This window comes from Stomoxys calcitrans, chromosome 3 (assembly GCF_963082655.1).
Source record: "Stomoxys calcitrans chromosome 3, idStoCalc2.1, whole genome shotgun sequence".
NCBI lineage: Eukaryota > Metazoa > Arthropoda > Insecta > Diptera > Muscidae > Stomoxys > Stomoxys calcitrans.
Genome location: NC_081554.1, coordinates 93,241,734 through 93,263,179, shown reverse-complemented (window position 1 = coordinate 93,263,179; position 21,446 = coordinate 93,241,734). Strand labels below are relative to the sequence as shown.

Sequence of the window (21,446 nt, the reverse complement as noted above, 5' to 3'; positions counted from 1 at the left end):
ATATATTTGGTAGGTTTTGGGTGCGGTGCCCCCCCCTAGGTACCCCATCCGAAATTTGGATACCAAATTTTTATTTTTAGGGTACTATAAGAAAGCACAGCATTTTGCTTAAATCGCACCACCCATCTCTGAGATCTGGCGTTATGGTAAGGGGGAGGGTCCGCTCCCCTTCAGATATCAAAAATTTTAGTACCCTATTTTCACCACGGAATCATAATGCACCATCAGTTAAAATTAAAAAAAAAAGGTTCAGCCGTTTCTGATTGATTTTTGTGGTATTCGATCTGGCCATGGCCAAGCATAAAATTTCGAACAGATACTTCATAATGGCATTGGTCATTGAAAATTGGAAATGGGCCATATCGGTTCCTATTGAAAAATAAGTTCTATATAAACAAATTCAGATTTGACTATCTTGGATCCTGGAAGCTTAAATTGTTTATTAAAAAAGATAGTTATTCGTGATAGTATACTAGTTTATGGACCGATATGGCCCATTTAAATACAATCCCAGCCGCCCTACAGTAATACGAAGTATTTGTACAAGCGCCTAGTTTTACGTCTTCGAAAGTTAGCGTGCTTTTCCTGACGGGCGGACGGATATAGTTAGATCGACTTAAAATGTTGTATTATCAAAATGCTTGCTCTGTGAGGACAGTTCATCGCGCGCTTCTTCCATTTTATGACGAAGCTCATTTTTGATTCAATGGGTACGTAAATAAGCAGAATTGTCGATTATGGAGTAAAGATCAGCCAGAAGCATTGCATAAGCTACCAATGTATCCAGAAAAAGTCACAGTTTAGTGCGGTCTATTGGCTGGTGGCATCATTGGACCGTACTTCTTCAAAGATGATGCGAATCGTAACGTAACTATGAATGGTGAGCGCTACCGTAAGATGATAGCCAACTTTTTTTACCCAAAATGCAAGAGTTTGACTTGCATAACATGTGATTTCAACAAAACGGTACCACATGCCACACTGCACGCGTAACAATGAACTTATTGAGAGACGAGTTCGGCGAACATTTGTTTTTTTCACGTTCGGGGCCGGCCAATTTGCCGCCTAGATCGTGCGATTTAACGTCTTTAGACTATTTTTTGTGGGCCCATGTTAAAGCTCATGTCTATACAGATAAGCCCGCATCAATTTAGGCATTTATTCGTGAGACACCAGGTGAAATGTTTGAAAATTGGACTAAGCGGATGGACCATTTGTGGTGCAGTCACAGTCAATATTTGCATGAAATAATTTTCAAACATTTAATTATATGGACCGTACTATCGATTAAAATAAAGATTTGACACGTGTTTCTGAATTTTATGTGTGTTTTTTTTTGAAAAACTTTCCAATAGCTCTATAAAAATAACCCTTTATATACTTTATGGGCCCATAGACCAATATAATTCAATGTGTTACAAACGGAATGATGAAGTAAGTATACTCCCATCCGGGGTATAACCCTCTCCGGGAAGAAACTTTCACCGGTGAGACTTTGGTCCAGTCATGCAATTAAGATCTCTATAGTACTGCAGAGTGGCAAGAGGACTAAGAGCCTAGAGGGAATCAAAGCGCAGAAAGAGGTATTTACCCATTACCCTGTGTCTTCTCCTTGCAATTGCGGGGCAGTTACGCAAAAGATGGTTGACCGGCTCCAACATCACCCCGTCATCTCTTACCCTGCAGAAGTATTGCGTCACGCGGCGTCAAGGATCAGCAATGAGCAATGAACAGAGGAAACGCCTGTCTACCCAGGCAATAGTCTTCACCCTCTACTTCTCTAAATACATCGAAATCCTCTCGATGTATTTAGAAAAAATAATCAAATAATCAAGCCGATCGGCCCATAAATGACTGTTTGGCAAGCAATTTAAAATTTGACTTGCTCGACGTGACCAATTTTGAAACATTTGGAAAACACCTCAACATTGACTTCGTTAGGTTCTTGTCCATATCTCTATCCGTTCAAATGTTCCAGAAATATTTCCAAGACTTTTTGATTTGGCAACACTGTGCGTGAGAAATAAAAAGACGGAGCAGTACAACTCAACCTACATTCCGATGTTCAAGAGAAGCAATAGAGTTGGATACCCTTCTGTCCACTATCAACACCATCGTTCTCCGTTGAACCTGGTTAAGTAGTTCCAAGGATGACTATGGAGCTTCTGTGAGAGTTATACTTCATCCTCGGCCTGAAATAGGTAGTTTATATATTAAGAAGATCAGATGATGTGAAATACTTCTTGCACCGCTTAAGAAAGCCCAAAACTTGAATGCCTTTTTCGACACTTCGAATATGTGGTTTGACCAACGGGCATCACGCTATCTCTTCATGCCCAGAACATAAAGAGCATCTGACTGCTCATTGTCTATACCGTTGATAGATATTGACGATTCTATTGGGTCAGTGAAACAGAAGAACAAGAAATAGCACTGCGTCTTTTGTGCGTTAAAGTTTACTCTGTTCATTCTACCCTACTATCCCATCAACAACCCTGGGGGAACATCTCATCAATAATGAGTCCCCTGTCCACAATTTTTTGAGGACTGGGCCTATGGTCGAGTAAATACGAATGACAGACTACAGTCATTGGCAAATGTGTAGACTGGATTTGAAGTTTGGCCCAATAGATCGTCAATGAAAATAAGGAAAAAGGAAAGGGAAATGAAAAGGAAAAGAACAGAGCCTTGTGGTACACCTGGTGTCAATGTATACCCATCGAATAAAAACCCATCTACAACAACACGTATAGTGCGATCTCTGAAAAAGCTGGAAATAAATCGTTCCGACAGAAATGCCTTAGGTCTCCCATAGAGCGATTTCTGCAGAACCCGTACTGTCTATCGCTAAGAAGCCCGTGGGACTCTAAGTATTTCACAAGGTGGTGGTTAACCGTAGTCTCCATAACCTTGGAGAGCGCGGAGCATGTCGCAATTGGCCGGTAATTTACAGGGTTTTTCACCTTACCCATCACCAGGCTAAACGTTCGCAACGCGCAGGGAAAACTCCCGCATGGTAAGCAAGGTTGCGTAATGAACGAATGAAGTGTAGAAGAACACTTACGAAGGACAAGTGTTTATATACCATCCTGGCCTGGAGATTTATTAACGTCGAGATCCGCAAGGACCCTTTTACGTCCATGTGTACGAAAGAATATCTGAGGCATCGAACTAGATACACTTTCAATTACGGGGAGTGGTTGATTGCTAAAAGGCAGGCATGAATTTCCTACAAACATTTCAGCCAGTAGATTAGCCTTATCAACCAGGTCAATGAATCTTTAAAAAGAGTTGGGATTGCCGAAGAGTTACCCCATGCTCATTATTATTATTACTATTATTGTTCCCAATATCCTGGTCCCACGAGTGTAGAGGAAACATAACCTTTTCACTCGGGCTCTAGATCTACCGCTCCATTTTAAAAATTCCATCAATTGTCTAGTGGGTAATACTAATAATGCATCTATCTTTCAGTAAAATTTGTCCACGAACATTCCAATAAAGAACCACAGTGCAACAACTCTTTGGGGAGATGTTTCTACATGGCATAGTACCTCACAAATGTCACCAGTATTAGGAGGAGATAAAAACCGATGAAAATTTTTCTGATGTTTTCGAATCCAGGCGTTCGTTATAAGTGGAGATGCTAACGTCTGCATTGGCCTCGGATATAAAATATTTTTGCAATGCGTAAATAAGTCAAAAACTCAACTGGCCTAGAAAAATATATGATTGCTGCCCTGACCAAGACATTGAAATCTTGCTGGGGAATATTGATGCAAAAATAAGATAGACGAAAAATCAGAAAATTTACTACGTTTGGAAACAGTTATAGCGGTGTAATGGCCAACCATTGCCCACTCCATGAAAACTGTTTCAAAACTCCTACTTGTGCATTAAACGTTTTTCCCACGGAAACCATGGTACTCCTAGGAGTTTCTGCGCGCTTTTGAAGCTAAGAATTCAGCGTATAGACAACCCCTGCAGTTAGTAACAACGCACCGAGCGTCCTTCGCTTGGAGTATTTTAGAAAATATTCGCAGGAAGAAGAGAAAAATGGGAAGTTGAGTTTTGATCAAATGCAGTGGTTCAGAAGACAGACTGAAGTCTGAAAATTCTTCCAAAGAATTAAACATCAAATCTGGTAACTGATTTATATAGTGTGCTTGGGATATGGAAGCAACATTTTATCTAGCAGTTGATATTCGATAGTTGTAATACGACGATAATACACAATATGTCCCTGTTGAGGCAGTAGAATGTTTACACCTAGTCATACTGCGGTCAACATGACAATTATTCTAATGGAGAGTAACAAGGCAGCAAAGTGGAACGACATTATCCCATGTCCCATACACAAGAAATTAGTCAAGACAGTATGTGTCAACTTCTGATGAATAAGTTGCTTTCCTATCGTTTACTCTCTCTCTCTCTCTCTGTAAATTCTATACCATTCCAGTAAATTAAATCAATCCTGAATAATTACTGGCTTACAATTAGGCCCAACAGGTTTCAAGTCATCTGAATAAACCAACTGATAAATATGGTTTAAAGAATTCTATTGTCAGAAAACACATTTCAGTATAACTACGTTGCTTTATTTTGCAAAATGAATTGAAAAATGCTGTTTAGGACTTCCATGTGTGCCTAAAGAAGTGCAAGTTCACCAAAACAGCTGCAAGTAAAATGTTGTCATGAAACTAAAAAATGTGTAGCATGTCCACACTTACCATGTAATCGCTCATGTTCCTGGCGGAAGGATGCTAAGCTTGGATCCTGACGAATGCGTTCTGGTAACGCACGCCATACTTGTAAGGCACCTTCTGTTACTTCACTGCAATTAGAAAAAAAAGAAGCAAAACAGAAAAGAAATTAGAACACCAGTGAAAAATTCTTCAAGAACAAAATAATCGCTTTGAGGAAGAAGAAAGGCCACCTCGCCATCCTTTGTTTAAGCAAAATGGGGTTTAATGATTAAAAAAAACTCATTAAACTGTGGAATTCACATAAATCTTAAGCAGCGAGTTTTCTTGGCGAACTAGTTTTTATCACCATTAATGACCTACACTCAGAAGTTGATGTCCCAGAAAAAGTCAGCAAGCGCAAGTTTATTTGCGAAGATGAGGGAGTGTAAAATACATTAATGTTGGAAGACGACATGACTGAAGCTCGAGTTATAGAAGCCAATTTTGGTTGCATTGGTGCAATATAAGCCCAGGCCCTGAAAACTCATATATACTTGAATACGTTAGATATTTAAAATACATCATTTTTGTTTCGAAACGTACAAAATGGTACCAGAAGACAGTGATGGACATTTAAATTATGGACGTTTCAATACACTCATAAAAAACATATGTACAACAAAAATTAAATATTCTGAATTTATTAGTACCGAATATGTTAAGACAATGGTTTTAGTTTACAGATAAGTGGGAGTATGCCATTAAAATTTAGCCTGCAGCATTGATATGATGTGTGGACACATACAGTAAGCAACGAACTGTTTAGAAGTGAGACAGCTTGGCAAAAATTTTGCTAGATCAAAACCAGTAAGGAAAGGCAAAAGTCGGGCGGTGCCGACTTTATGATACCCTACACCTACCGTATAGGTACAAAGTGGGAGCAATGTCTAATTCTGAAACAATTTTGATGGACCTCGCCGGATGTTTTCAGATGGGTTGTTAAACAATCCGTATCACATTTGGAGCAAATATGTTCAAACTGTAATAACTACGGTTCACAAATGACAACATTATTTGCAAATTACCCAAAATTTGACGAACATATATATGATATATCTAGTTCTAAACCGATTTCGAGCAAACTTCTCTGATATTGTGGTACTCGTCAAAAATGCGATTGCAATGGCGGTAGAAGTGAAAATCTGGCGATATACCTATATGACAGCTATATCTTAATCTGAAATAATTTCTATGAAATTCATCTATAATGTCGAGAGTCAAGAGAAAATCTTTCCTGCCACATTTCGAGAGATAAGATTAACAAATGACCATTTGATTACAATATTAATCAAATGATAATATATATGGGAGCTATGTGTAAATCTGAACCGATCTCGAGAAAACTCTATAGACATTGTGGAAGTCGTGGAGGAAAGCGTTGTATAAAATTTTGGAAGGTTGGTCAATTTTGGAAGGCAGTGGCTCTAGGAGTGAAAATCGGGCGATATATATATATATATATATATATATATATATATATATATATATATATATATATATATATATATATATATATATATATATATATATATATATATATATATATATATATATATATATATATATATATATATATATATATATATATGTGTGTGTGTGTGTGTGAGAGCTGTATCTAAATCTGAACCGAGAGTCATGAGAAAATCCTTCCTAACAAATTTCAAGGGAATTGGTTAACAAATTACCATTTTATTGCATTATTACTGTAAAACGGACAAACATATACAGGGTGGCTGATGAATATTGCTACAATGATGAATATTGCTACATTTTTTTTTCGGTGTATGGAATACATTTTTCTTTTATTCATGTTAAATTAAATTATTAAATTAATTATTAAATTATTATTAATTAAATTAATTAATTAATTAATTAAATTAATTATTAAATTATTATTATTAAATAGAAAAAAAGTTATTACATTTTTTTTTGGTAGCGGCTTTCATCAGCCACCCTATATATTGGAGCTATATCCAAATCTGAACCGATTTCTATGAAATTTTCACCTGTAATGTCGGGAGTCATAAAAAAATCCTTCCTGCCAATCGGTCTAAATCTGAACCGATGTTTTCCAATTTCAATATGCTTCGTCTCTAGGCCGAAAAACATGCCTGTACCAAATTTGAAGACGATCGGATGAAAAATGCGGCCTGTACTTTGTACACAAATTAACATGGACAGACGGACATAGCTAAATCGAATTAGAAAGTGATTCTGAGTCGTTTGGTATACTTATCAATGGGTCTATCTCTCTTCCTTTTGGGTGTTACAAACTAATTCACCAAGTTATACTACACTGTACCACAGTAGTGGTGTAGCATATAATTATTACTGTATACTTAGGAAAAGCATTGCAAACAATCGACAGAAAGTGTTCATTTCCGACACTCGTAAAAATCTAAGACGATCTAGCTCTGTCCGTCCGTTAGTCTGTGTGATGAAATCATGCTACTGTCTTTAAAAGCGAAGATATTGATGGGAAACTTTGCACTCATTCTTTTCATGTCCCTGGACAGGTTAAGTCCGAGGATGGGCTATATTTCTTGATATAACCCCCATATAGACTGATCTCCAGATTTAGAGTCTTAGGCTCTTTAGCTAATAGCCGATTTGGCTAAAATTTGGGACAATGATTTGTGTTAAAATTTCCGACATCCGTGCTGGATATGCTCTAAATCGGTCTGTATCTTAAGATAGCCCCCATATAGACCAATCTTCCGATTTAAGGACTTAAGGCTAATTACGCTGCATTTATTAAAATCCTTGCCATCCGTGCTCAATATGGTTAAAATCCGACTATATTTTAATACATTTGATATTAATTATGGTAAAATTCTAATAAAATTGTTATCGCGAAAAATATGGGCTTTCAATGGTCAACATTTCATTAAATTTTGTCTCTATCAAATTTTTTTATTAAAAAAATTGTAAAAAATTTAAAAAAAACTAATTTAATTTTATCTATAGAAAAAATTACAAAAATTCCTTAGGATTTTTTTTTTAATTTTGTTTTAAGGGAAATAATTAAATTTGCCCGGTCATAGGCCTTAATTTTGCCTTAAAAGAATTTTTTACTTAAGTTTTGTCTTTTGAAAAAAATTCATTGATAAAGTTGATAAAAATTTTGTTTTTACCAAAAATTATTAACTGGGGCCGAACATGAGCAAAAAAGTTTAATTTTCAAATAGATCAAAAATTTATTGAGGTTGTGTTCAGTGTTGTCGTATTTGGTAGATTCCTACCAAATTGGGTAGGTTTTTATTTTCTTGGTAGGTTGGTGGGCTGATCTCAATTTTTGGTAGGTTTTTCCATCATATAAATACCAAGTTAATTAATGAAAAAATCGTCGATGATAACTCAAAATTCGTTTCTGTATAATCGTTAAGAGTGCATAACAAAACCATGGATGTCAAGGGGCCAAATTCTGTTACAAGGGGTCTCACTGCTTGAAATTTCAGCATAAATGCCGTAAGTTCTCATATTGATTGTAACTGTTATTGGGATTTCTCCTGAACTTCGTGAATTCTGGGCAGGAAATGCGGCTTTGTGCGTTGAATGCCTTCAATCGGAAATCAGGGTTATTTGGCAGCTGCATTCAGATTTGGTCAGATTTAGTCCATGCTCAGATGTTTAGGGGTCCATGCAACTCACTGTCACAGTAAATATGGGTAGTAAAGCGAATTTTTGGGCACAAATATTTAAATAGGGAGATGGCTTTATCAAACTCGGCGCGGTTGTTCATTGAAATCGGTGCAAAACTACGACTTTCTGAACTCAAAATTTCTAATTGGGAGATCAGTATAAAGAATGCTATATCAAGATATAAGTCATCTTTGAATGTAAGGCCATAGAGTGTTTTCGACAAAAAACAAAACGGACAGATGTCTAGAACGACGATCTAGTAATTTGCAGCGTTGAAAATGTATAACTTGATGTGTTAAAAATGGAATGCAAAATGGCTAACTCTTTGGTGGTAGGTATCAAAACATATGCCACATTTTGGCTTGTGAAACATTTGATAGGTTTTGGTTGGGTTTGGTAGGATTTTTTTTAAAATTTGGTAGGAAAATTTTTTCCTTGAGTGGCAACACTGGTTGTGTTTACAAAGAAATTATCTAAAATGTCTTTAAAAAATTGAAATTTGAGAGAAACTTATGTTTCTGGGAGTATTAGTCGTTAAAACAATTGTCAAAATGTTCAAAAAAGCTAATTTTAATTTTGTCTTTGGAAAAAGGTCATAAATCTAAAAATTCCTTTGGATTTTTTTTTTAATTTTTGTGTTTAGAAATATAAATAGGAGAAGCCCGGGCTTGAGCCAAATGAAATATTTTATTGAAAATTTCCCTTAAGAACATATTTTATTGAAATTTTGCCCGGTTTGCGCGTACCACAGTGTTTGCCTTCAAAAGACTTCTTTGCTGGAGCTTCTTCATGCCGTTGTATTTTGATGCGTGTAACCAAGCTATCGTCGTCATACAGCTCATACAGCTCGTGGTTCATACGTCGCCTATATTCTCCATTAATGCAAACTGGTCCATATATTTTACGAAGAATCTTTCTATCAAATACTTCAAGCACTGCCTCATCTGCTTTCACAAGTATCCATGCTCCAGAACCATATAACAGCATGGGTAGTATCAGTGTCTTATATAGTGTAATCTTCGTCTGTCGAGAGGTGGCCCTGTTTCTAAAGGGCTTACTTAGTCAAAAGTAGCGGTTTCGGCGGTGCCGAGGTAGATAAAGTTACTGACTATCTCAAAGTTGTGGTTCCCAACTTTCTCCATTTTCTTTATCTGCTCGGTTGTGCAAGGCTTTTTGGGAGCTGAAACCATCCAATTCGTCTTATCTCCATTTACTGCCAGTCCCATTTTCACTGCCTCTCTTTCGATTCTTTCAAAGGCTGCAGTTACTACTTCCGGTAACCGAACTATGATATCGATATCGTCGGGGAGGCGAGTAGAATGTGTTCTCTTGTGATTAGTGTAATAATCGTATAATCTTTTCAAGTAGGATATTAAAGAGATCACACGATAGGCTGTCTCCTTGTCTGAAACCTCGTTTGGTATTAAACGGTTTGGAGAGCTGCTTTCCTACTCTTACTGAAGAACGCGTATCAGCAAGTGTCATCCTGTAGATTCTTATTAATTTTGCACGGATACCAAACTCAGACATGGCTTGAAATACCTTTGAACGTAAAGGAGTATCGAAGGCGGCTTTGTAGTCAACAAAGAGATGGTAGGCGTTGATTTGTCCTTCTCGGGTCTTTTCCAGGATTTGGCGCAGTATGAATATCTGGTCTAGGGTGGATTTACGAGGTCTAAAGCCGCATTGATAGGGCCCAATTATCTCATTGACTTTAGGTTTAAATCTTTCACACAGCACGCTCGAGAGTATCTTGCATGCAATGGGGAGGAGATTTATTCCTCTGTAGTTAGCACATTCCGTCTTGTCTCCTTTCTCTCCTTTCTACGGGACATAGTATGCTGAGGTTCCAATCATCGGGTATGCGTTCTTCTAGCCAGATAAGCTGATGCATACGCCCTATCAGCGTGTCGCCTCCAGTCTTAAATAGTTCAGCGGGTAACGCGTCGGCTCCTGCTGCCTTTTTGTTCTTTAGTCGGGTCACCGCTACTTGGACCTCATTCTGACTAGGTTGTAAACATTCTATACCATCATCATTGAATGGTTCTGCGGTATCCTCTTCGCCGCCAACGTCGGACATTAGCAGTTGGGTTAAATGTTCTTTCCATATCCTTAACATTTTATCTGTGTCAGTTACTAGATTTCCTTCTTTGTCTCTGCAGGAGGATGTGCCTGCACCAAAGCCATCAGTTTGATGTTTTATTCTTTGGTAGAATTTCCGGACTTCATTCTGACTCCTGTACATCTCAATTCGCTCACACTCACGTCTTTCCATTTCCTTTTTCTTTCTGCGGAATAGACGTTTCTCCTCTCTCCTTTTCTCCCGATACCTCTCCTTCATCTGGCGCGTTGCTACTGATTGCAGGGTTGCTTTATATGCCGCATTCTTGGCTTCAGTAGCATCTCGACACTCTTGGTCGTACCATATGTTTCTTGGACAACTATCCCCAGTATGGTCCAAATCGGTTCATAACCGGATATACCTACCATATAAACCCATCTCACGATCATATTTGTTGAGCCTATAGAGGGAACAATTCTTCTCCGATTTGGCTGAAATTTTGTACAACTACATCTCCTAAGATCTTCAACATGCGTGCCTAATAGGCTCTGAATTGGTCAATAACCTGATATAGCTACCATATAAACCAATTTCCTGATATTACTTCTTGAGCCCCCATAGGGCGCAATTCTTATCCGATTTGGCTGACATTTTGCACAATGACTTCTACTTTGGTGTCCAACATCCAAACCAAGTGTGGACCGAATCGATCCATAAATTGATAAAGCTCCAATAGCATGGCAAATTTTATCCATTATTCTTTGTTTGCCTATAAAGAGATACTGGGCAAAGAATTTGACAAATTCGAATCACGGTGTAGGGTATATGAGATTCGGCCCGGCCGAACTTAGCAGGCTTTTACTTATTACTTATATAAATTCATGCAAGAGGATATTCGGTAGTCAAATTATAGGTGTGATAAACATTTTGCATGCAATCGAGTCTAAAATTATGCATGGCTACTTTGTCATAAAAAATAATAGCTTGCTTATAGAGGGTTGGCGCTTTGTTCCGCTGTTCCGCTTGCAAAGTGACGTCTACTATATGGCTTGCATTGTGAAAACTTTATTTATTCATAACATGTTGGTCTTTCTTCATTTATCTTTTATTGCTGACTTGCGGACAATTCATATGTCTGTCTGTTTATCGATTCAGCAATGGCTTTGCTGTGGGTCAGTCTATTATTGAATGTGGTCTCTGTAAACAGACATTCCCTTTCTGTTTTCAAATAAAAATAATCATAAAAATGATGATGAAATTGTTGAATTGTTTTTATAATTTTGTCTTAATTTACAAAGGCGATAGACGGGCGGAACAGACTATATAATACCCAGCACCTGCGAGTATACTTCAACTACTATTGGGGAATTGGGAGAACGTGTCCAATTTATGATGTGTAAATCATTTCGCTCAAGATCTTGTCAAGATCGTACAAAAGTGAGTCTACGAAACTCAATATCGATGTTAACGATACATCCCGAGTTCACACTCATCTACTCGTAGTGGTTTTTTTTTACATGTTTATTGTCGATTTGAAACTTATAATTCAGAAACAGGAAATAATTTTAATTATTTGGAAACTTTAGTATGATAGTGACCATGATGCAGTAAAAAATAGTAGTTCTTAAAAATACTCAAATAGAACCACTTGAGTTTTTGCAGTCTAGTGTAATACGAACACTAGATTACAAGAGAACTAATTAGGAGAAAATTGAGAAACTTATAAAGAGGGCTGCTATATGTAATTGTAGCCTTATAACAAAAGTGCCAGTTCTTAGCATCAATTATGATTTTATTATTTCTCAAAGTATTTTCCCCCATGATTTATACGCTTTTGTATGCTCTCAAATCAATTGTTGAAGCACTTACTCCACTCCGATTGAGACACCTCAAAACTTGGTCTTCAACAGAATTTTTTGACGTTGAAAATCATTGACCACATATTTTTATCTTAATGTGAATTAAAAGAAGTCATTAGGTTCCAAGTCAGGTCTGTACGGCCGACGGCTCATCAAAATAACGAGTTCACATTGTCATGGTGAACAACCATTCGTCTTCTCTTGTCCGTTTTTGAAATTTCTCTCAAGACAATCAAATTGTGGGGTACCACTCAGAATTGACCTCCTAAGTTGATCAAGCGGAACAGTAGACACATGACCAGTTTTGCCGAACAAACAGGTGACCATTGGCTTACAAGTGCTTCTCCACGAACAACTTTCGTTAGATTTGGCTTGATTTCGAAGGCCTACACGGTCGATTGTTGTTTTGCTTTGAGTTTATACGCATAGATCCGCTGATCGCCGCCTGTGACGATCGTATAAACACATTTTGAAGCATCACGATCGTATTTTTATATCCTCCACCATAAATGAGGGTGTGCTAATTTCGTCATTCCGTTTGTATCACATCGAAACATTAATCTAAGATCCGACCAAGCGTATATATATTTGATCGTCTTTTCATTCTAAGTCGATTTAGCCATGCCCGTCCGTCTGTGTGTTTGTCGAAAGCACGCTAACTTTAGAAGAAACATTTTGCACAAATATTTCTTATTAGTGTAGGTCAGTTGGAATTGTAAATGGTCTATGTTTTGATATTGCTGCCATATAAACCAATCTGTCCGATAAGGTAGAAATTTTGAACAAAGTGCTCTGTTATGCCTTTCAATAACTGTGCCTAGTATGTTCCAAATCATTCCGAAAGCAGGAAAACCCACCACAAGAAGGCGAAATATTTTCGTCATATTAGTCTGTCATCCTTTATGCAGAAGACTCTTAAGAGGTTGATAGAAACATATCTTAGGGCAAATATCGCAGGAGATCGTCTGTCGCGGCAGCAGCATGCATATAGTAAAGGCAAATCCACTAAAACAGACCTTCTTCTCTCTGTGGCCTATTCTAGAATTAACAAGTAAAAGCGTGCTAAGTTCGGCCGGGCCGAATCTTATATACCCTCCACCATGGATCGCATTTGTCGAGTTCTTTTCCCGGCATCTCTTCTTAGGCAAAAAAAAGGATATAAGAAAAGATTTGATCTGCTATTAGAGCGATATCAAGATATGGTCCAGTTTGGACCACAATTAAATTATATATTGGAGATCTGTATAAAATGTCAGCCAATTCGAATAAGAATTGCGCCCTTTGTGGGCTCAAGAAGTAAAATAGCGAGATCGATTTATATGGGAGCTGTATCGGGATATAGACCGATTCGGACCATAATAAACAGGTATGTTAATGTACGTCGTACAAAATTTCAGGCAAATCGGATATTAATTGCGACCTCTAGAGGCTCAAGAAGTCAAGATCCCATAGTTGTTGAAAGTAACAACAGATCTGTTTATATGACAGCTATATCAGGTTATGAACCGATTTGAACCATATTTGGCACAGTTGTTGGATATCATAACAAAATACTACGTGCCAAAATTGGATAAGATTTCCGCCTCTAGAGGCTCAAGAAGTCAAGACCCAAGATCGGTTTATATGACAGCTATATAAGATTATGGACCGATTTGAACCATACTTGGCACAGTTGTTGGATATCGTGACAAAACACGTCGTGCAAAATTTTATTCCAATCGGATAAGAATTGCGCCCTCTAGAGGCTCAAGAAGTCAAGACCCCAGATCGGTTTATATGGCAGCTATATCAGGTTATGGACCGATTTGAACCATACTTGGCACAGTTGTTGGATATCGTGACAAAACACGTCGTGTAAAATTTCATCCCAATCGGATAAGAATTGCGCACTCTAGAGGCTCAAGAAGTCAAGACCCAAGATCGGTTTATATGGCAGCTATATCAAAACATGGACCGATATGGCCCATTTACAATACCAATCGACCTACACTAATAAGAAGTATTTGTGCAAAATTTCAAGCGGCTAGCTTTACTCCTTCGGAAGTTAGCGTGCTTTCGACAGACAGACGGACGGACGGACAGACGGACGGACGGACAGACGGACGGACATGGCTAGATCGACATAAAATGTCACGACGATCAAGAATATATATACTTTATGGGGTCTCAGACGAATATTTCGAGTAGTTACAATCAGAAGGACGAAATTAGTATACCCCCCATCTTATGGTGGAGGGTATAAAAAGGTCTACTGCTTTGCTGTCATTGACTAGAACAGACGTCTTAGTCATTGTGTCCGTCATGACAGGCCACTGTCTAATCCGAAAAAATGGTGACAGACTGAAAGTTGCCAGCAACGACTTTTGCAGAAGCTGTGAGTACATCGAAGAAAACAAGAATATAGAACACCTGTGTGTGTCCCGCACTAGCAGTCAAAGGAGTTCCACTTTAGGTTATCATTTCTTTGAGAACCTGTTTGATTTAGCGGATGTGAACATTCGCAAGTTATTGGGCTTTTTAAAGCGATCTGGATGCTTCAAAGGTAAGAACTAGGAATTTTCCTACCTCTTTTCCTGTAGTATCACAATGGACGAAAACGTCTATGTGAGTCTGATGGCAGACTGCCACTTAAACCTAACCTAACCTATATCAGGTTATGAATCGATTTAGACCACACTTGGCACAGTAGTTGGAAGTCATAACAAAATACCTCGCGTTGAATTTCAGCCGCATCGGATGAGAATTGTGCACTTTAAAGGCTCAAGATATCAAGACCCGAGATCGGTTTATATGGCAGCTATATCAAAACATGAACCGATATGACCCATTTACAATCCCAACCGACCTACACAAATAAAAAGTATTTGTACGAAATGTCAAGCGCCTAGCTTTACTTCTTCGAAAGGTAACGTGCTTTCGACAGACAGACGGACGGACGGACATGGCTAGATCGACTTAAAATGTCATGACGATCAAGAATATACATACTTAATGGGGTCTAAGACGAATATTTCGGGGTGTTATAAACGGAATGACAAAATTAGTATACCCCTATACTATGATGGAGGGTATAGAAATAGTATCAACGATGGTAGTTTTATGTAAAAAGCTTCTCTTCTATATATGTTGTAAAATTTAGGAATACCAGAACTGTTGCATACAATGTAACTTTTCTAGATAGACATAGCTTCAGGCGGAACGAATTACAGTTTTCAAGAAATTGTTATTTAAAAATCATCTAAAAAATATGCGGGATCTATACCAAAATCTGGAGGCCACCGTATCGCAGAGGTAAGCACGCTGAACGACAGGGTTCGAATCCTGGCGAGACCATAAAAAAAATTTCATCTGTGGTTTTACCCTCCTGAAATGGTGTCAACATTTGTGAGGTACTATGCCATGTAAAAGTTATCTCCAAAGAGGTGTCGCACTGCGGCACGCCGTTCGAACTCGGCTATAAAAAGAAGGCCCCTTATCATTGAGCTTAAGCTTAAATCGGACTGCACTCATTGCTATGTGAGAAGTTTGCCCCTGTTCCTTAATGGAATGTTCATGGGCAAAATTTGCATTTGCACTACCAAAATCTGAACTGATTTTGATTATTGGTTGGAACATTAAATAGAACGTCTTGTGCAAAATTTTGTAAAGATCGGAGCAACATTATTGCAACTATTGTTACAATAGCTCATATGGAATAGAAGTTATTTACATATGTGTGCTATATTTAAGTCGGAACCGATTTTGTTGTCATCACATTTTGGGGCAGCAAATAGAATATGTGGTGCAAAATTTTATGCAGGTCGAAGCCCAATTGTAACAACCATTTCCATAAAAGAGCATATTGAATGAGAGCATATCTTAATCTACGCTTATTTTTTTTTCCAAAATTAATAGGATTTATCATTTGGCTAAAAGAGTGACCTTTTACGACATTTGGACCACACTTGCTACTTTTACGTTGATCAAATGAATTGATTACAAGACAGGCAGAAATGATTCTAACTTAATTGGAATGAGTAGCTTAGCTAGATCTTCTCCTTTTTGACGTTGTAAGCAAATACACAAATTTAAAATATCCTGTGTCACAGTATTTGTGCATGATATAAAAATGTGTTATTGTGGATGTAATAGATAGTAGAGACAGGCCTGCCGGATGTGACGATTTTACGTCATTTTTACGATTTTTTGGGCATCAATTTGGTTGCCAGGCGTAAATGTAACGCAAATTAGGAGACGTTTTTATACTCACCACCATAGGATGGGGGTATGCTAATCTAGTCATTCCGTTTGTAACACCCCGAAATATTCGTCTAAGACTCTACAAAGTATATATATTCTTGATCGTCTCGACCGTCCGTCTGTCGAAATCACGATAGAGGTCGAACGCGTAAAGCTACCCGCCTGAAATTTTTCACAGATACTTAATATTGATGTAGGTCGTTGGGGATTGCAAATGGGCGATGTTTTGTTATGTCTTCCAACATCAGTCTATAACCTAATATAGCTCCCATGTAAACCTGTCTCCCGATCATCCTTGTTCGGTTCCTAGAAGCTTTGCTGGTTTGACAAAAGTTTGGTATGTAGAATACAAATACCCCCTACAATTTAATTAATTTTGTAGCAGAATCCATAGTGGTCGGTTCTCAAAATTCGGCCCGGCCGAACTTAGCACGCTATAACTTGTTTAAAATTATTTGTTCTTTTTTTTATCTAGCGAAAAAGTCACTGAAGTTTCATCTTTAGAAACCATTTCATTGAAATTTATTTTTAGGGAAAACTTCTTAGGCATTTGTCTTCCGTAAAAATTCCATTCAAAATTTACATTTAGAGGAAATTTTATTAAATTCTCGTCTAAGGGTTAGTACTCTATTCTGCTTTTCATGAGAACAAAAAAAATTTAAATTAAAAATGTGTGAAAAATTAAAATATTTTTTTTAGGCTAATGACTTAGAAGTAGCAATTAGGCACATTTAATCGAAGTGTAATATGATGACAGGATTTTATTGGTGCAGCAAATTTGCCGTAAACATGTTTAAGTGAATTAAGACATTTTGTTGAAGTTTTTCGAAAATTTTGTTGAAGTTTTGTCTTCGTAGAATTTTTATTTAAATATTTTTGTAGAGAAAAATTCTATGGAAATTTACCTCTACAACAATTTTATTGAAATTTGTCTGTAGAGAAAATTTCATTGACTTTAAGAAAATTTGTATTAAACTCTTGTCTTTGGAGAAAATTTTATTGACAATTAATTTATTTGTGATTTGATTGATAATGATAGTAAGCAAGTAAAGCAACAGCCGTAACATAAACTTCAAGTGGTTTTATATCCATTGTAAATCGTCAAATCTTACTGTATAAGTAAAATTTTGAGTGTGGCGAATTTATGACGATTTTTTCAGAAAAATTTGACGATTTTACCAATTTTTTCTTCAATTTTGACAATTTTTTTTTTGAGAAAGACCTGGAAGAGTTGAGTAGAAACTTTATTCGTAAGCTCACAAAGTCTTTATGGTTAAGAAGTGAGTTCAATGAATGCTTTTTCCTATTTCTCGTAATGGCAAAAATAATTTCATTATACAGTCTCTGCTTTTCTCATTTCAACTCTGAGTTTGTACTTTATTCAGCAATATAAAAAAATCGCAGAAAAAGATTTAATCGATTTCGCTCATTTAGCCAACGACACGAATTGAATTAAAGATTCATCGAGTTTTAAATATCAAATGAGATTGGAAAAGTTTTTCCCATCATACGTTAAAAAACAACAACCGAAGCAAATAATTGCTTGTAGTGCTTCAATGTGTAAATATTAGCATCGACAAAAAGCAATCGAGTAACATGAATGCTTCGAACTGTAGCTCAGACGTCCCGTGCCAGCTTTTGCAGTTTCAATAATTTTATTGTAGCTGACACAAGCGCTATCAATTTAATGCAAAAAGGGCACGTCCACCAAATGCTTGCAATTCTGACAGAGAAAAATAAAAATAATAAATATAAAAAAATAGAGAAAAACATTTAATAGTAATCTAAAAAACAAGCATTTATGTATAGAGAAATATTGCTTAAAATTAGTTAATGTACAACTTGTAGACAGGGAGGGAAAGTAAATGGAAACCGTGTGGAAATACTGCAACCCACAATAAGTTGAAACTCATTAAGACATTAAACGAGTTTCGATGATCAATAGAATTTGCCCAGTCCTATGCTGTATAACTTTTTCTTGAAAATCGGTAGTCACGAACTCGGTAGTCGTTTAACAGCATTCATTTGACATGTACCGTTGTGCCCTAAAAAAGATTGGTTAGATCTGGCCAAGCGCAGCACTGGGCTTAGTGAAGAAGGAAGAACAATATCACATGTGACTCGGTTATAAAAAGAAGGCTCTTTAGCATTGAGCTAAAAACTTAAATCGGTCATCACTCATTGATATGTGAGAAGTTTACCCCTGTTCATTGAATTTGAATTTGCAGTTAGCACCTCCTTTGTATAACATTTTTATGTGTGATTGATCCCCTACACTTCGGAACATTTCTCGGGTATTATTTTATTTTGTATCTTTTATACTATCACAACAAATTTCCAGTCTGAGCTTTGCTCCATATCTCGGAATGCATCCATGAGATTAAAGTATTGTATGGTAAATAGGATATAAGGATAAATACATCAAAATGCGAAGCCATTTGCATAAGAAACGCATCGGGAAAGTGGAAGCGCTTTGTTGTACCCGAGAGTAAATCCTTAAAGCACCTTTTTAATGGCATAGTAATTCCATTAAAGATGATGTACCATATTTGGATATAGAGTTAAAAAACTTTAAGTACGCAATAAAGGCCAGAAATAAGGCCCATGGAATTTTCGCTTGCTTTCAAAAAAGGTTAAGTAACATTTTTTTTCCAGTAAAGAGAGAAGGCACTAGCCGGCACTCACCCTGGGTAGTATCTTCAATAACATTTTCAGTTCTTATACAATCGACCACTGGATGGGGATATACAAATTTCGCCATTCCGGTTGTATAACATCAAAATAATGATCTGAGACCCAACTAAGTGTATATATTTTTGATCGCCTTGACATTCTATGTCGACTTAGCCATATCCAAAGGCACGCTGACTTTCAAACGAGTTGAGTTGGGCACTTGAAATTTTGCACAAATACTTCCTATTAGAAAAGGTCGGTTAGGATTGAAGATGGACCATTTCGGTCCCATTTTGATATAGCTATTATATAAGCCGATCTCGAATCTAGCCTTATTGATTATCTACACTGAAACATGTGTGTCTTAATTTTAAAGATCCGAGCCAACTGGCCCATACAATTTTCGAGGCATCTTTCTTTCAAACACTCCAAGCACAACCTTGCTCCAAGCACAACCTTGTACCTATGCTTCAGAACCATATAACAACAAGGGTAGTATCTGTGGCTTGTATAGTGTAATAGTCTGTCGAGTGGTGACCTTATTTCTTCACTGCTTACCTAAAGTGTACAAGGCGTTGTGGGAGTTGATACCATTTATTTTGTCTTATCTTTATTTACTGCCAAACCCACATTTACTGATTCGATTATTTCAAAGGCTGCAGTTACTACTTCCGGTGACCGACCTATGTATCGATGTAGTCGGCAAAGGCGAGTAGCATGTGTTCTCTTTTGAGTAGTGTGTCACATCTATTTACATCTGCATCTCGTATAATCTTCTCCAGCAGGATATTAAATAGATCACACGATAATCTGTTTCCTTGTCTGAAACCTCATTTGGCATTGATTGGTTCAGAGAGCAATTGTCATCCTACAGAGTCTTGTTAATTTTGCAGGGATACCAAATTAAAATGACTTTCGAAAGCGGATGTGTAGTTAACAAAGAGATGGTAGGAGTTGACTTGTCCTTCTTCGGTCTTTTCAAGAATTTAGCGCGTTGTAAATATCTGATCTATGGTGGATTTACAAGGTATAAAGCCGCATTGATAGGGCTCAATTATCTCATTGAGTTCCAGAGCAACTTGAATGCAATGGGGAGGAGATTTGTTGTGAATAGTTCAGCAGGCAACCCATCGGCTCCTGCTACCTTGTTGTTCTTCAGTCGGGTCACTGCCACTTGGACGTCATTCTAACAAGGTGGTAAACAATCTAACGTACATCTCAATTTGCTCTCACTAACGACTTTCCATTTCTTTTTCTTTCTGCGGAATTGACATTTCTCCTCTCTCCTTTTCTCCTGAAAGCTCTCCTTCATCGGGCGCTACTATTGAAAGCAGGTTTGTTCTGTATGCCTCATTCTTGGCTTCAGTAACGCTTCGACACTCATGTTCGTACCATGGGCTTCTTGGGGGAAGCTTCGTGGAGTTAGCAATGGTTTGCCACTACGCCGTTATATCATAGGGACAAGTAGTGCTTCTTCTGTTGGATCAGTCTTGTGGAGTATACCGTTGCCATCTGTTATGTTTGCAGCTTTTCAATGCTCAGCATCCGTTCAGAGTCAGATCGAACTTTTTTCGCCACGCTTAAACGGGTATGAGCCTTTGCTGCAACAAGGTAATGATGTTCGCTGTTCGTATATGATCGAACACGCTGCATTTAGTTCCTTACTTCTTTGTGATGTTTTTATGTTGGAATCTGGTGCTACCAATTACCATGATTTTTTACCTCGGCGAAATCTATTAGCCTCAACCCATTATCGGGCATTATCGCGTGGAGGCTTAATTTTTCGACTGTTTGACCAAAGATATTTTCCGTCTCTATCTTCGCATTAAAATCTCCGAGAAAAAATTTAATCTTGGGAGGACAGCGGTCGTATTTTCTCCATTGGCAAATGTAAATTTGCCCATGAAAATTTCATTAACGAGCAGAGCCAAACTTCTCACATATCAATGAGTGCTGTCCGATTCAAGTTTAAGCTCAGTGATAGGGGGCCTCCTTTTTATAGCCCAGTCCGAATGGCGTGCTGCAGTGCGACACCTCTTTGTGGAGAAGTTTTTACATGGTTACCATACCAAGTGGTACAGTACCTCACAAATGTCGACATCATTTGGACTGGATAATCACTGCTGAAAATTTCCTTCTGATGTTCTCGCCAGGCGTTCAGCGTCATAGGCGGATTTGAAAAACCTCTGCGTGGCCTCCCTCACTAGGCGCACGTAGAAAATGTCC

The 21,446-nt window shown here is 37.6% G+C and overlaps 1 protein-coding gene across 7 annotated transcripts in view; it reads right to left on the bottom strand.

The window, feature by feature from the left end:
* Positions 1-21,446, bottom strand: part of LOC106084088 (P protein) — a 251,127-nt gene that overhangs the window by 13,040 nt on the left and 216,641 nt on the right. For all 7 annotated transcript variants that reach the window (XM_013247553.2, XM_059364415.1, XM_013247554.2 and 4 more), the window contains one exon: positions 4,731-4,834. In XM_013247553.2, the coding sequence (XP_013103007.2) occupies positions 4,731-4,834 (104 nt within the window). The remainder of the gene's footprint in view (positions 1-4,730; positions 4,835-21,446) is intronic.